The sequence below is a fragment of the Phyllobates terribilis genome, unplaced genomic scaffold, assembly GCF_046119375.1.
Source record: "Phyllobates terribilis strain yellow unplaced genomic scaffold, ASM4611937v1 Scaffold_1__5_contigs__length_1240528914, whole genome shotgun sequence".
NCBI lineage: Eukaryota > Metazoa > Chordata > Amphibia > Anura > Dendrobatidae > Phyllobates > Phyllobates terribilis.
In genome coordinates, this window is record NW_027362761.1 from 73,898,466 (window position 1) to 73,916,399 (window position 17,934).

Here is a 17,934-nt window from a genome sequence, read left to right on the forward strand (position 1 = left end):
TGCTGGACACTCAAGAATATATGGAAATCTATACCAAAGTGCTGTAGTGCAGGATCTATGTACTGATCCACCATAAAAGGTTATTAATATATACTATTACACATTACTCAATCGGCCTAAACCACTGAAGATTTTATCTATACTAAACAAATATGGTTACAGCCGTATGCACCTCAGATAAAGGGGGGAAGAAGGGCTCAAAAAACTTCCACTTAAGCAGCAAATAGCAGGATAAAACAGAGATATAACCAGAATGTGAACAAGATTGGTCCTAAAGGTGTACATATATGGTCAATATTAAACACCCAAAATAGGGTTAAATAGTCAAAAGACCTATATCAAGACGTATCAAGCCCCACAAAATACCCTGTTGTGAAGTCACCCAATCCCATGGGCCATATCTCCTTATAGAAATGATCAGGTGACCACTACATCACAGACTTCACTAGATACAACACCCTATTCCAGATAAAGCACAAACCATAATATGGAAACAATTTACTCTCTGGGGTAAGGTAGGTGAATCATACTCATATATCAACCCACATTGATACAACAAAAGAGGTTAACATATAAACAGTTTTTGATAAACTGAGACACTTATCTTATTAAGCAGTTCTCATGCCTCCCCCAGTACATCCCTTTCTCCATGTGTTTCCCCATCTCATAGAGGTTCATCAGGAGAAAAAATTGGTGCCAAGGACTGATATCCTGCTGATATCCCCACAGATATATGAGTGAGTATGATTCACCTACCTTACCCCAGAGAATACGTTGTTTCCATATTATGGTTTGTGCTTTATCTGGAACAGAGTGTTGTATCTAGTGAAGTCTGTGGTCACCTGATCATTTCTATAAGGAGATATGGCCCATGGGATTGGGTGACTTAACAAAAGGTATTTTGTGGGGCTTGATACGTCTTGATATAGGTCTTTTGACTATTTAACCTTATTTTGGGTGTTTAATATTGACCATATATGTACACCTTTAGGACCAATCTTGTTCACACTCTGGTTATATCTCTGTTTTATCCTGCTATTTGCTGCTAAAGTGGAAGTTTTTTGAGCCCCTCTTTCCCCCCTTTATCTGAGTGGCATATGGCTGTAAACATATTTGTTTAGTATAGATAAAATCTTCAGTGGTTTAGGCCGATTGAGTAATATGCAATAATATACATTGATAACCTTTTATGGTGGATCAGTACATAGATCCTGCACTACAGCACTTTAGTATACATGTACATATATTCTTGAGCACTAATAAATGTTAATATATAGATCCTGGTTTTATTGAGATTTATTAAAAATTTAATTTTAGTTTTTTTTTCTGTAAGCTTGATTTGTTACCCCCCGAAAGTAGATATAGCTGTCTATGTGATCTGCAGGAGGGACTGGTGCACTTCACAAAATAGATGGCATCATGAGAAAAGACGATTATGTGGCAATACTGAAGCAACATCTCAAGACATCAGCCAGGAAGTTAAAGCTTGGGTGTAAATAGGTCTTCCAAATGGACAATGATCCAAAGCATACTGCCAAAATGATAACAAAGTGGCTTAAGGATATCAAAGTCAATGTTTTGGAGTGGCCATAACAAAGCCTTGATCTCAATCCTATTGAAAATTTATGGGCAAAGCTGAAAAGGCAGATGCGAGCAAGGCGACCTACAGACCTGGATCAGTTACATCAGTTTTGTCAGGAGGAATAGGCCCAAATTCCGACCAACTATTGTGAGAAGCTTGTGGAAAGATATCCCAAATGTTTGACCCAAGTCATTCAGTTTAAGGGCAATGGTACCAAATACTAATGAAATGTATGTAAACTTTTGACTTTCAGTAAGTAATAAAAATGCCTTAAAACATTCTCTCTCTCATTATTCTGGCATTTGGCAAATATTCAAAATTATGGTAATCTTAATTGACTTAAAACGGGAAATGTTTATTCTGATTTCATGTCAGATATTGAGAGAAACATGTATATGTGTCTTTTTATACACTGTGTGCAGAATTATTAGGCAAATGAGTATTTTGATATTTTGATCACATTATACTTTTTATACATGTTGTCCTACTCCAAGCTGCATAGGCTTGAGAGCCAACTACCAATTAAGTAAATCTGGTGATGTGCATCTCTGTAATGAGGAGGGGTGTTGACTAATAACATCAATACCCTATATAAAGTGTGCTTAATTATTAGGCAACTTCCTTTCCTTTGGCAAAATGGGTCAGAAGAGAGATTTGACGGGCTCTGAAAAGTCCAAAATTGTGAGATGTCTTGCAGAGGGATGCAACAGTCTTGAAATTTCCAAACTTTTGAAGCGTGATCACCGAACAATCAAGCGTTTCATGGCAAATAGCCAACAGGGTCGCAATAAGCGTGTTGGCATAAAAGGCACAAAATAACTGCCCATGAATTGAGGAAAATCAAGCGTGAAGCTGCCAAGATGCCATTCGCCACCAGTTTTGCCATATTTCAGAGCTGCAACATTACTGGAGTATCAAAAAGCACAAGGTGTGTGATACTCAGGGACATGGCCAAGGTAAGGAAGGCTGAAAACGACCACCTTTGAACAAGAAACATAAGATAAAACGTCAAGAATGGGCCACAAAATATCTTAAGACTGATTTTTCAAAGGTTTTATGGACTGATGAAATGAGAGTGACTCTTGATGGGCCAGATGGATGGGCCAGATGCTGGATCAGTAAAGGTCAGAGAGCTCCACTCCGACTCAGAGGCCAGCAAGGTGGAGGTGGGGTACTGGTATGGGCTGGTATCATCAAAGATGAACTTGTGGGACCTTTTCGGGTTGAAAATGGAGTGAAGCTCAACTCCCAGACCTACTGCCAGCTTCTGGAAGACAACTTCTTCAAGCAGTGGTACAGGAAGAAGTCGGTATCATTCAAGAAAAACATGACTTTCATGCAGGACAATGCTCCATCACATGCATCCAACTACTCCACAGCGTGGCTGGCCAGTAAAGGTCTAAAAGAAGAAAAAATAATCACATGGCCCCCTTGTTCACCTGATCTGAACCCCATAGAGAACCTGTGGTCCATCATAAAATGTGAGATCTACAGGGAGGGAAAACAGTACACCTCTCGGAACAGTGTCTGGGAGGCTGTGGTGGCTGCTGCACGCAATGTTGATCGAAGACAGATCAAGCAACTGACAGAATCTATGGATGGAAGGCTGTTGAGTGTCATCATAAAGAAAGGTGGCTATATTGATCACTAATTATTTTGGTTTTTGTTTTTGCATGTCAGAAATGTTTATTTCTAAATTTTGTGCATTGATATTGGTTTACCTGGTGAAAATAAACAAGTCAGATGGGATTATATTTGGTTTTTATTAAGTTGCCTAATAATTCTGCACAGTAATAGTTACCTGCACAAACAGATATCCTCATAAGATAGCCAAATCTAAAAAAACCCACTCCAACTTCCAAAAATATTAAGCTTGGATATTTATGAGTCTTTTGGGTTGATTGAGAACATAGTTGTTGATCAATAATAAAAATAATCCTCTAAACTACAACTTGCCTAATAATTCTGCACACAGTGTATAGTGTATGTAAACTTCTGGTTTCAACTGTATATATACAGTACAGACCAACAGTTTGGACACACCTTCTCATTTAAAGATTTTTCTGTATTTTCATGACTTTGAAAATTGTACATTCACACTGAAGGCATCAAAACTATGAATTAACACATGAAAAATTATATACTTAACAAAAAAGTGTGAAACAACTGAAAATATGTCTTATATTCTAGGTTCTTCAAAGTAGCCACCTTTTGCTTTGATGACTGCTTTTTGCACACTCTTGGCATTCTCTTGATGAGCTTCAAGAGGTAGTCACCGGAAATGGTCTTCCAACAATCTTGAAGGAGTTCCCAGAGATGCTTAGCACTTGTTGGCCCTTTTGCCTTCACTCTGCGGTCCAGCTCACCCCAAACCATCTCGATTGGGTTCAGGTCTGGTGACTGTGGAGGCCAGGTCATCTAGCGTAGCACCCCATCACTCTCCTTCTTGGTCAAATAGCCCTTACACAGCCTGGAGGTGTGTTTGGGGTCATTGTCCTGTTGAAAAATAAATGATGGTCCAACTAAACGCAAACCGGATGGAATAGCATGCCGCTGCAAGATGCTGTGGTAGCCATGCTGGTTCAGTATGCCTTCAATTTTGAATAAATCCCCAACAGTGTCACCAGCAAAGCACCCCCACACCATCACACCTCCTCCATGCTTCACGGTGGGAACCAGGCATGTAGAGTCCATCCGTTCACCTTTTCTGCGTTGCACAAAGACACGGTGGTTGGAACCAAAGATCTCAAATTTGGACTCATCAGACCAAAGCACAGATTTCCACTGATCTAATGTCCATTACTTGTGTTCTTTAGCCCAAACAGGTCTCTTCTGCTTGTTGCCTGTCCTTATCAGTAGTTTCCTAGCAGCTATTTTACCATGAAGGCCTGCTGCACAGTCTCCTCTTAACAGTTGTTGAAGAGATGTGTCTGCTGCTAGAACTCTGTGTGGCATTGACCTGGTCTCTAATCTGAGCTGCTGTTAACCTGTGATTTCTGAGGCTGGTGACTCGGATAAACTTATCCTCAGAAGCAGAGGTGACTCTTGGTCTTCCTTTCCTGGGGCGGTCCTCATATGAGCCAGTTTCTTTGTAGCGCTTGATGGTTTTTGCAACTGCACTTGAGGACAATTTCAAAGTTTTCCCAATTTTTCGGACTGACTGACTTTCATTTCTTAAAGTAATGATGGCCACTCGTTTTTCTTTACTTAGCTGCTTTTTTCTTGCCATAATACAAATTCTAACAGTCTATTCAGTAGGACTATCAGCTGTGTATCCACCAGACTTCTGCACAACACAACTGATGGTCCCAACCCCATTTATAAGGCAAGAAATTCCACTTATTAAACCTGACAGGGCACACCTGTGAAGTGAAAACCATTTCCAGTGACTAACTCTTGAAGCTCATCAAGAGAATGCCAAGAGTGTGCAAAGCAGTCATCAAAGCAAAAGGTGGCTACTTTGAAGAACCTAGAATATAAGACATATTTTCAGTTGTTTCACACTTTTTTGTTAAGTATATAATTCCACATGTGTTAATTCATAGTTTTGATGCCTTCAGTGTGAATGTACAATTTTCATAGTCAGGAAAATACAGAAAAATCTTGAAATGAGAAGGTGTGTCCAAACTTTTTGTTTGTACTGTATATACACATGATATACAGTGGGTACGGAAAGTATTCAGACCCCTTTAAATTTTTCACTCTTTGTTTCATTGCAGCCATTTGGTAAATTCTAAAAAGTTCATTTTTTTCTCATTAAAGTACACTCTGCACCCCATCTTGACTGAAAAAAACAGAAATATAGAAATTTTTGCAAATTTATTAAAAAAGAAAAAATGAAATATCACATGGTCATAAGTATTCAGACCCTTTGCTCAGTATTGAGTAGAAGCACCCTTTGAGCTAGTACAGCCATGAGTCTTCTTGAGAATGATGCAACAAGTTTTTCACACCTGGATTTGGGGATCCTCTGCCATTCTTCCCTGCAGATCCTCTCCAGTTGCATCAGGTTGGATGGTGAACGTTGGTGGACAGCCATTTTCAGGTCTCAACAGAGATGCTCAATTGGGTTTAGGACAGTGCTCTGGCTGGGCCAGTCAAGAATGGTCACAGAGTCACTGAAGCCACTCCTTTGTTATTTTAGCTGTGTTCTTAGGGTCATTGTCTTGTTGGAAGGTGAACCTTCGGCCAAGTCTGAGGTCCAGAGCACTCTGGAAGAGGCTTTCATCCAGGATATCTCTGTACTTGGCCGCATTTATGTTTCCTTCAATTGCAGCCAGTCATCCTGTCCCTGCAGCTGAAAACACCCCCATAGCATGATGCTGCCACCACCATGTTTCATTGTTGGGATTGTATTGGGCAGGTGATGAGCAGTGCCTGGTTTTCTCCACACATACCGCTTCGAATTATCGCCAAAAAGTTCAATCTTTGTCTCATCAGACCAGAGAATTTTATTTCTCATAGTCTGGGAGTCCTTCATGTGTTTTTGAGCAAACTCTATGCAGGCTTTCATATGTCTTGCACGGAGGAGAGGCTTCCGTCGGGCCACTCTGCCATAAAGGCCCGACTGCATCTCTGGAGCTCAGTCACAGTGATCTTGGGGTTCTTCTTTACCTCTCTCATCAAGGCTCTTCTCCCACGATTGCTAAGTTTGGGTGGACGGCCAGATCTAGGAAGACTTCTGGTGGTCCCAAACTTCTTCCATTTAAGGATTATGGAGGCCACTGTGCTCTTAGGAACCTTGAGTAATGCCGAAATTCATTTGTAACCTTGGCCAGATCTGTGCCTTGCCACAATTCTATCTCTGAGCTCCTTGGGAAGTTCCTTTGAGCTCATGATTCTCATTTGGTCTGACATGCACTGTGAGCTGTGAGGTCTTATATAGACAGGTGTGTGCCTTTCCAAATCAAGTTCTATCAGTTTAATTAAACACAGCTGGACTCCAATGAAGGAGTAGGACCATCTCAAGGAGGATCACAAGGAAATGGACAGCATGTGACTTAAATATGAGTGTCTGAGCAAATGGTCTGAATACTTATGACCATGTGATATTTTAGTTTTTCTATTTTAATAAATTTGCAAAAATGTCTACATTTCTGTTTTTTTTCAATCAAGAAGGGGTGCAGAGTATACTTTAATGAGAAAAAAAAATGAACTTTTTAGAATGTACCAAATGGCTGCAATGAAACAAAGAGTGAAAAATTGAAAGGGGTCTGAATACTTTCCGTACCTACTGTATACAGTTGAATATGTAAGCAGAGCACCAGATAGAGCGCCCCCCACAGGCCTCCCCGGAGCACGAGTATATCATTATCTCCAAACTGAAAGTAAAGATTACACACGAACCACAGGTTGGATTTCATCAACCAAGGTATCATATTAATCAGTGTAATGTCACCCACCTGACAGTGTATATAGTTTACTGAGCACAATCTTGCTGACAGATGTGCTTTAAACAATCCATGACATCAAATTCTCAATAATTATTGAGATATTATAATTTGCAGCCTTACAAATTTTAAATTATGTTTTTCATGCACGTAAAAACATGTTCAAAGACCGATTTTTATTTCACTGAATGGTCTCTCTCTGTAACAGTATACTCACCGAAGGAATGAGTGAATAATGGAGAAACAAATTTGCATCTATTAGAGTATTACAGGTGCCATTTTCATGGGTTTCTCTGTAAAAACATAGAAGAAATGAACTTCACTTCTTGCAGAAGAATTAATGAAACATTGTTCTTATTAATACAGTTATATGAAAAAGTTTGGGCACCCCTATTAATCTTAAGCTTAATGTTTTCTTAAAATTGGTGTTTTTGCAACAGCTATTTCAGTTTGATATATGTAATAACTGTTGGACACAGTAATGTTTCTGCCTTGAAATGAGGTTTATTGTACTAACAGAAAATGTGCAATCTGCATTCAAACAAAATTTGACAGGTGCATAAGTATGGGCACCCTTATCATTTTCTTGTTTTAAATACTCCTACCTACTTTTGACTGACTTACTTAAGCACTTTTTTTGGTTTTGTAACCTCATTGAGCTTTGAACTTCATAGCCAGGTGTATGCAATCATGAGAAAAGCTACTTAAAGTGGCCACTTGCAAGTTGTTCTCCTGTTTGAATCTCCTCTGAAGAGTGGCATCATGGGCTCCTCAAAACAACTGTCAAATGATCTGAAAACAAAGATTATTCAACATAGTTGTTCAGGGGAAGGATGCAAAAAGCTGTCTGAGAGATTTAACCTGTCAGTTTCCACTGTGAGGAACATAGTAAGGAAATGGAAGAACACAGGGACAGTTCTTGTTAAGGCCAGAAGTGGCAGGCCAAGAAAAACATCAGAAAGACAGAGAAGAAGAATGGTGAGATCAGTCAAGGACAATCCTCAGACCACCTCCAGAGAGCTGCAGCATCAACTTGCTGCAGATGGTGTCACTGTGCATCGGTCAACTATACAACGCACTTTGCACAAGGAGAAGCTGTATGGGAGAGTGATGCAAAAGAAGCCGTTTCTGCAAGCACGCCACAAACAGAGTCGGCTGAGGTATGGAAAAGCACATTTGGAGAAGCCGATTTCTTTTTGGAAGAAGGTCCTGTGGACTGATGAAACCAAGATTGAGTTGTTTGGTTATACAAAAAGGCGTTATGCATGGCGTCAAAAAAACACCGCATTCCAAGAAAAACACTTGCTACCCACAGTAAAATTTGGTGGAGGTTCCATCATGCTTTGGGGCTGTGTGGCCAATGCCGGCACCGGGAATCTTGTTAAAGTTGAGGGACGCATGGATTCCACTCAGTATCAGCAGATTCTTGACAATAATGTTCAAGAATCAGTGATAAAGTTGAAGTTACGCAGGGGATGTATTTTTCAGCAAGACAATGATCCAAAACACCGCTCCAAATCTACTCAGGCATTCATGCAAAGGAACAATTACAATGTTCTGGAATGGCCACCCCAGTCCCCAGACCTGAATATCATTGAACATCTGTGGGATCATTTGAAAAGGGCTGTCCATGCTCGGCGACCATCAAACTTAACTGAACTGGAATTGTTTTGTAAAGAGGAATGGTCAAAAATAGCTTCATCCAGGATCCAGGAACTCATTAAAAGCTACAGGAAGCGACTAGAGGCTGTTATTTTTGCAAAAGGAGGATCTACTAAATATTAATGTCACTTTTCTGGTGAGGTGCCCATACTTATGCACCTGTCAAATTTTGTTTGAATGCAGATTGCACATTTTCTGTTAGTACAATAAACCTCATTTCAAGGCAGAAACATTACTGTGTCCAACAGTTATTACATATATCAAACTGAAATAGCTGTTGCAAAAACACCAATTTTAAGAAAACATTAAGCTTAAGATTAATAGGGGTGCCCAAACTTTTGCATATAACTGTATAATTAATATTCACTTTTTACACTTATGTCTGTAGACCATAAATAGAAAATGGCAATTTGGGACAAGAGATATCAATTGTGTCATAACATACATGAATACATGAAAATGGGACAAATTCTAACGAAATTATAACCAAAGAGGCCTGAATTGGACCTATTTCTTTTGCCAGTTGGTGGTGAAAACCAATGTAGAGGAACTGTATTGTCACAAAACAAGGGAAAGGTGTGGTGGAGGAGGGAAGATTGTCTAAATGGTCATTTAAATGGTTTAGAAGAGGAATAGAAAAAGGCTTTTCTTGCAAAATTTAAAACCATAATGGAAGTGACATTACAATCTTTGCTACGGTTCCCTGTTTTTCTATGTACACCGATATATTTGATGCATCTTACTAGCGATCTTAGACAGATTTTCCTTCTTTATGTTACCATGTGGCTGACATCCAATATTTTGTAGCTGAAAATAGCATATTTTTACCCATTTCTCACAAAAGTTTGAATTACAACAATTTTTATCTTTTTTCATAGCCAGCCTAGAGTTTAAACCATTGCCATTGTATAGGTTTACAGCTCCTGCATTCTAACAGGAGCAGGACTGGTGCCCAATTGTCAGAGACCTCCAAAGAACTATTCTAATTTTATTTGAGACATATTATGTAAAAATATACATACATACACACATAAAAAAATACAACGAAAAATAAAAACACTGTCCATCCCAGCCTGTCATCATAGCTGCCCTATTCTTGCAAGACTTTATTTATTATATGGAACCTATATCAAACATTTTATTTTAAGTTAAATTAGTAAATTTAAAGAAGTATAACTTAATATATATAGGAGGATATGTGTCATTGAGGTTTGCTTTTCAATAATTTTTATTAACAATTTTATAACAAATTAAGAGGAGAGGTAAAGGGTAAGACATAAAGGCAAAGGGAAAGGAAGAGTTTATTTGCTTATTATAACAAATTAAGGGGAGGAGTAGGAGAGAGGGATAGAGGAAATTTTGGGGAAAGGAGTAGGAGTAAGGTTATGTACCCACGATGCAGAAATGCTGCATATTTTTTCCGCTTCTCCCTGGCAGGAAAAACGCATGCGGATTTTACATGCATTTTTCCCGCCAGGTAGAAGCGTTTGTGAAGCGTTTTTGCATGCATTTCTGCATGTGGGTTATCAAGCGCTTTTCCAAGCGATTTTAGCATCACTTGGAAAAGTGCTTTACAACTTGGTCACCCTATATAAATCCATGCAACCAGCATGGATTTATATAGTGTGATCAAGTAATAGTTAAAAAAAAAGAATAAGAATGGTGAAAAATAAAAAATAAAGATTATATTTACCTTCCGATGGCCCCCGGTCTCCTTCTCCGCTCCGTCCGGTCTCCCCGGTGTCTCGCGGTGGTATGAAGGACCTGCGATGACGTCATTGAGTCATGTGACAGGTCACGCGACCGCCGACGTCAGCGGTTGCCGTCACATGACTCAATGACGTCATGTCAGGTCCTCACACCACCGCGAGCCGCCCAACACACCGCACGCATCGCTATGGAGACCGGGGGCCATCGGAAGGTAAGTATAATCTTTATTTTTTATTTTAAATTCTTTTTTTTTACAGTTTCTATGGTACCCGCGTCTGGAGGAGAGTCTCCTCTTCTCCAAACCCGGGTACCATCCGCACATTGAATCGCTTCATATCCGCATGTGCACATGTAGTGATGCGGATATCAAGCATTTCAATGGCGGCAATTACGTTGCGTGTCCGCAAAATTAATGGACATGCTGCGTATTTTTCCGCAATGATAATCCGCAGTGGAAATTTCCGCAGCATGTGCACGGCACATGCGTATTATCATTGGGGACCATGGGGCACGTATTACCAAGCGTTTTTTAAGCGTTTTCGCTGCGGAAATTCCGCGGCAAAAACGCTTGAAAAACGCATAGTGGGCACACAGCCTAAATAGGGAGAAGGGAAGGAGTATAGAGAGGGAGAACTCAGATTTGAAAAGAGATTCATAAACATTAAAAATGTAATATTACAACAATTAAATTAAGAAGACAAACAAATTTGTGGTAATATACAAACCTAATTGATCTCAACAAGAACCCACCGATATATTATAGCTGTAAGGTTAAATATAATTGAGTATCAGTTAAGAATTTGCTTCGGGCCAAAGTGTCCATTTTTTAAAATATTTATTGAGGTTGTTGTTAGAGGATGCAAATTTGTATTCAAATGATTTGTGTTGAACGAGTTTTTCTTTAATGTTTGAGAAATTAGGTACATCTGTTTTTTTCCAATAGGATGCTATGGAATTTTTAACTATTAAAGTAGTGTGAAGAATGATGGATCTAAGTGGGGGTGGGGTATCCTCCAAGCCTATGGACAATAGGGCTGATTGAGGGGGGAGTGAAATTTTATTATTAGTTATTTTTTTGATAAACTCAGAAGTTTGGGCCCATAGGAACTGAATTTTGGGGCAACTCCAAAAGATGTGTATGAGATTACCGTGGAGTCCACAGTTCCTCCAACATAATGCGGAGTGGTTTGGGTTGATATGGGAGAGTCTAGATGGGGTGAAGTACCATCTAGAAGTTAATTTGAAGTGTGACTCGTGGAGATTCATGGAGATGTTGAAATTATAAGTATACGCTAGCACATTTTCCCAAGTTGAAAATTTATTCTTAAGTCGGATTCCCATCTAGACATACTGGAGTTTTTAATTAATATGGTATCATCATTAAACCAGTTGTAAATATATTTGCAACTCCAGAATAACTCCAGAATATGTTATGTTTAGTATTATATAAGAGATTAGCAGATGCTTCAGAGATATGGCTTTGTTTAAATAAAAAGTTTTGAATGTGGTCTTTTAGAATAATATAGTATAAAAAGTCTTTTGTTGGGAGATTATATTTATTTTTTAGCATAGAGAATGGGTAGAAGTTTTTTCCATCAAAAATGTCTTTTAATTTTTTTATGCCACACACTGACCATGAGGAAGGAATTTGGTTGTTGTATAGTGATGATATGAAGGGGAGTGGGAGGTTTTTGAGGATGTTGATTTTAGCTGTGCCTTTTTTTAGTTTGGCTGATTTTTTCCATGCGTATAATATGGCATGAAAAATGGGATGGTTAGGAGTATTTGTAATTTTTTTGAATAGGTGATTGATTAAGAGGTCGCTGGAGTGTTTATTGTTATTTAAATTGGATTCTAAGTTTAACCATACTGGGGAATTATCATGGTTTAGCCATTACATACTTTGTTTAACCCCTTTAGAGCCCATGCCGTATTAGTACGCACATTTGAGTACCCCCCTGTTCAGTGAGGGCTGCTGCGCTGAGCCCTCACTGAACCGAGCACATGTCAGCTGATTCTTACAGCTGACATGTGCCCGCAACAGCCGCGGGTGGAATCGCGATCCACCCGCGGCTGTTAACCTGTTAAATGCCGCTGTCAATCTCCGACAGCGGCATTTAACGCGCGCTTCCTGGAAGCGCGTCCTAAGCCCCGCCCACCGGCGACCCCATCACGTGATCGCGGGTCGTCGATGGGCGTGCATGACAACCCAGGGTCTGCAGCAGACGCCTGTGGTTGTCATGATCTGGTCGCTATGAGCGCCACCTAGTGGTCGGCGCTCATAGCACAGGACCAATTCTGCTATATGCAGGGGATCTGCTGGTCCCCTGTATGTAGCAGAGCCGATCAGACAACTGCTGCTTCTAGTCTCCTATGGAGACTATTGAAGCATGCAGTAAGTGAAAAAAAAAAGTTTTTAAAAAAATAAAAAAAATTAAAAAAATATAAAAGTTTAAATCCCCCCCCTTTTGCCCCATTCAAAATAAAATAATAAAAAATAAACCCCACATACACATATTTGGTATCACCGCGTTCAGAATCACACGATCTATCAATATAAAAAAAGAATTAATCCGATCGGTAAACTGTGTAACGAGAAAAAAATTCTAAACGCCAGAATTACGTTTTTTGGTCGCCGCAAAATTGCAATAAAATGCAATAACGGGCGATCAAAACAGCGGCTCTACCCCAAAATGTTATCAATAAAAACGTCAGCCCGGCGCGCAAAAAATAAGCCCTCACCCAGCCCCAGATCACGAAAAATGGAGAAGCTACAGGTCTCGGAAAATGGCGCTATTTTTTTTTTTACCAAATTTTGGAATTTTTTTTCACCACTTAAATATAAAAGAACCTATACATGTTTTATGTCTATGAACTCGTAATGACCTGTAGAATAAGAATGGCTGGTCAGTTTTAGCATTCGGTAAACGTGGTAAAAAAAATAAATAAAAAACAACTGTGGTATTGCACTTTTTTTGCAATTTTACCGCACTTGGAATTTTTTTCCCATTTTCCCGTACATGATATGGTAAAACTAGTAATGGCGTTGAAAAGTACAACTCGTCCCGCAAAAAATAAGCCCTCACATGGCCATATTGACCAAACAATAAAAACGCTATGGCTCTGGGAACAAGGGGAGCAAAAAACGAAAAAGCAAAAACGACAAAACCCAAGGTTGCGAAAGGGTTAATTAAGTTGGTAAGGTAATAGGCAGTGATATTAGGGAGTCCAAAAGCACCGTGTGATTTGCTTTTATAGAGGATTTTAGTAGCTACTCTGGCCTTTTTATAATTCCAAATAAAGGAGTTGATTAAAGATTGGAGATTAGTTAAGTAAGAAGTAGATATTTTTAACCCCTTCCTGGCCCAGGGCGTACTAGTGCGTATCTGCGATCTGGGCCTTATGGGCCTGATACGTATTAGTACCCCCTATCTTTAATGCGGCACCGTGACTTCGGTCGCGGTGATCACATTACATTTCCGGCGCCATCTTACCTCAGTGTAGATGGCGCCGGCATCTCGGGGGGTGTCGCCGCCCCCCCCGCACCCACGATCGCTGTGATTGGCTGTTCAATTCTGAACAGCCAATCACAGCATTTCTCACTGTTTCCGGAAACAGTGATGTGCAGCCTAGGATCGGTGCTCCTAAGAGCACCGATCCTAGTCTGTTGCTAGGAGACCCCAGCCCTGGCCCCAAACTGCTATGATTGGTGCGATTGCCGATCACATCGATCGCACCGATCATAGCGGGACCGCGCGGTAACAGGGCGGTCACGGGGCGGTGACCTGCTTGTGACCTGCCTGTCACCGCCCCATGACCCCCTGTGGTGTCAGAAGAGTCCCCAGCCAGCTCTGATTGGAGCGATCGATGATGACCTCGATCGCTCCAATCAGAGTACCTGAACACAGGTGACAGGGCGGTCACAGGGCGGTGACCGGCTTGTGATCTGCCTGTCACCTCCCTGTGACTCCCTGTGGTCCGTGCCCAGGCCCCAGCCATCTCTGATTGGTGCGATTGATGTCATCATCGATCGCACCAATCAGAGTACCTGACCGGGTGGTGACCGGCCTGTGACCTGCCTGTTACCACCCTATCACCCCCCTGTGACCGCCCTGCAGATCCTCACACTTGGTGACGATTTCTACAGAGTGATCACACTGATCTGCACTCTGCTGGGCCTTTTAGTGCCACAGAATCTTCTGTGACACTACAAGACCTTCTTCTCACCTGCTCTAGTCGCTGCTGCTGCTCCGGCATCCTGCTGCGGTCTCTAAGGTCCTGGGTCTCCTGCTCAGTGTCCTGCTGCTGCGGATCCTGCTCCAGAGCCTCTTCCAGAACCTGCTGCTAATCCTGCTGCTGAAAGAAGAACAGAGAAGACTTTGGTAAGTCCATCTATGTTCTCCCCTCATCCACCCCTATCCCCTCTCCCCCCTCCTTTTACCCCCAATCCCCCTCCCTCCTTTTACTACCAATCCCCCTCCCCCCATTTTTTTTTTTCGTGCGTCCTGCAGCGGCCGAGCGCTGACCAGTGACTATGTCACTGATTAACGTCCATGCTCGCTGCTTTTCAGGACTTTTTTTGTCCCTGTCAATTCTCCCCCCCCCCACTTTGCACCTCCTCCGTGCGTGCATCCAGCAGCCGCGGAGAGTTGATCGGTGATGCAAATCACCGATCAGCACTCGCGCTTGCTACTTTATCCTTGTTTTTCAACTAACCTTTTTTCATTTCTAGAGGGCGGTCGCGTTGTCCGATTTTGCACTGTGCTGGGCCTCGTGGTGCCACAGAAGCCTGTGACACCACTATCGCCGCTCCTGCTCCAGAAGACATCGTACAGAAGACATCGTACAGAAGACATCTTACAGAAGACATCTGAAAGACGACAACTGTAAGTAGGATTTTTTGATCCGTCCTCATCCACCCCATCCCCCTCTCTCCTCTCTCCTTCTTCCCCCCTTCCCATCCCTCTTTCTCCCACCAAGTGCTGATCATTACTTGATCGCTCGACTTTTATCCTATTTTTTCCCCCGTGCTTTCTGCAGCGGCTGAGCGCTGATTAGTGACCACAGATCACTGATCCGCACTCGTGCTCGCTGTTTGCACCACACATCGAGCAGCTGCCGAGAGTTGATTGGTGACATAGTTCACCGGTCCGCACTCGTGCTCGCTGTTTGCACCACCTACAGTAGTTTCTTTTTTTCTCTTTTTTTATCAGAACAGAAAAGTTCACACCAAGCACACTGACACACACACACTCTAAATAAAGTGCTGACACACACGCACCACATACATACGAAAAAAAATGTCCCGCTCATCCCAAACTTGCTATTCAGTGGAGGAGGGATAAGCTTTTCTTGCCTCCAACACTGACAGTGAGGGCGAGCATCCCACATTTCTTTATTTTTCTGACTCCTCATTGTCCTCCTCTTCCTCCTCTTCTTGCTCCTCCTCCTCTTCCTCCTCAGGTGCTGCTGGACCGCCACGCAGTCGTCCCAGAAGAAAAGATGAACCAGTGCCCCCCACTACTGACCCCATGTGGACCTCGCCCCTCAAAAATTATGAGCCACTGATTCCTGATTTCGTGGTGGAAATTTGACTCCACCGGCCTTACAGAAATAGACTTTTTCAAAGTCTTTTTCTCTGAGGATTTCATAAACCTCATGGTGGGCCAAACTAATTCATATGCTCATCAATTTTTGGAACAAAACCCCTCTTCATCATTTTGTAACTGGTCTCCTGTAGATGCAGAAGAAATTATGAAGTTTTGGGGCCTGGTTCTGCTTCCTGAAGAAGCCAGAAGTTCGGCAATACTGGAGTGTTGACGTTTTGTATAACACTCCAGTGTTCCGAATGGTCATGATCCAGAGACACTTTGAGGCCATCCACAAGTTCTTGCATTACAACGATAATGCAAGGTGTCCTGCACGTGATAAACCGAACTTTGATAGTCTTTTCAAAGTTCGGCCGGTCACCGAGCACTTCAACAACAAGTTTGCTGAAGTGTATGTGCCCCAAAGGGACATCTGCGTGGATGAGTCCCTAATTTATTTTAAGAGGCGGCTTGGATTCCGGCAGTACCTGCAGAGGGCAAGGTACGGGATCAAGCTGTATAAACTTTGTGAGAGTACCTCAGGGTACACTCACAAGTTTAGAGTTTATGAAGGGAAGGACTCCCGGATTGAACCCCCTGAATGCCCCCCTGTTCTGGGAGTCAGTGGGAAAATTATGTGGGACTTGGAGCACCCACTGCTGGATAAAGGTTATCACTTGTACGTGGATAACTTTTATACCAGTGTCCCTCTCTTCAAGTCCCTCTCTGCGCGACGTACCGCAGCCTGCGGTACAGTCTGCAAAAATCAGAGAGGCCTCCCAAAGACTCTAATTGGGCAGCTGCTCAGAAGGGGTGAGAGCAGAGCCCAATGTAGCGACCACCTGTTGGTGGTAAAGAACAAGGACAAGAGGGATGTCCATCTCTTGACCACCATACATTGTGATGGCAGCACCCTCAGCACTGTATGAGGTTCCACTACACAGATCGTCAAACCAGACTGTGTAGTGAGGTACAACAAGTACATCGGGGGAGTTGATCTCTCTGATCAAGTCCTCCAGCCGTACAGTGCTTTGAGAAAGGCCAAGGTATGGTATAAGAACCTGGCCATGCACATTGTACAGATGGCAATGCACAACGCTTTCCTTCTGTCACAATGCGCAGGCCAGACTTCTACGTCGTATCTTCACTTTCAGGAGACAGTTATCAAGGCCCTGATATTTGGCAGTGGTGACGGAGCAGGCCCCAGTACTTCCGGAACTGAAGGACCTCGAATTGTACCAGGCCAGCATTTCCCGGGGCAGATCCCTCACAGCGGAAAAAAAGGTAAGTCACAAAAGAAGTGCCGAGTGTGTTATAAAAGGGGAATACGCAAGGACACCATTTAGCAATGTGACACCTGCCCTGACAAACCTGGCCTGTGCATGAAAGACTGCTTCAAAAGGTACCATACTTCCATGGACTACTAAATTAATTTCTGACAACCTGATGAACACTACACAACTGACGTATAACACTACATGATAAAATTCACAAATCAGGTATCAGTTCCAAAAAGGGGGCACTTGTTGGGCATTTCCACTGTTTAGTGCATGTCAGGGGCTCTGAGAACGTGACATGACGCCCGCAAACCATTCCATCAAAGTCTGCATTCCAAAGCGTCACTCCTTCACTTCCGAGCCCTGACATGCACCCAAACAGTAGTTTTCTCCAACACATGGGGTATCAGCGTACTCAGGAGAAATTGCACAACAACTTATGGGGTACAATTTCTCCTGGTACACTGGTGAAAATACTTTTTTTTTAGCATTTTTGTGGAAAAAATGTTACTTTTTTATTTTCACAAGTCAACATTATAATTTTCTGTGAAGCACCTGGGGGTTCAATGGGCTCACCACACATCTATATAAATGCATTGGGGGTCTTGTTTCCAAAAATGGGGCACTTATTGGGCATTTCCACTGTTTAGGCACATCAGGGGCTCTGAGAAAGTGACATGACGTCGGCAGACCATTCCATCAAAGTCTGCATTCCAAAGCGTCAC

General features: G+C 41.9%; 1 protein-coding gene across 2 annotated transcripts in view; it reads right to left on the reverse strand.

Moving 5' to 3' along the window:
- Positions 1-17,934, reverse strand: part of LOC141208644 (stimulated by retinoic acid gene 6 protein-like) — a 198,403-nt gene that overhangs the window by 140,743 nt on the left and 39,726 nt on the right. For both annotated transcript variants that reach the window (XM_073664586.1, XM_073664577.1), the window contains exon 2: positions 7,190-7,265. In XM_073664586.1, coding sequence (XP_073520687.1) covers positions 7,190-7,227 — 38 coding nt within the window. In that variant the 5' untranslated portion in view covers positions 7,228-7,265. The remainder of the gene's footprint in view (positions 1-7,189; positions 7,266-17,934) is intronic.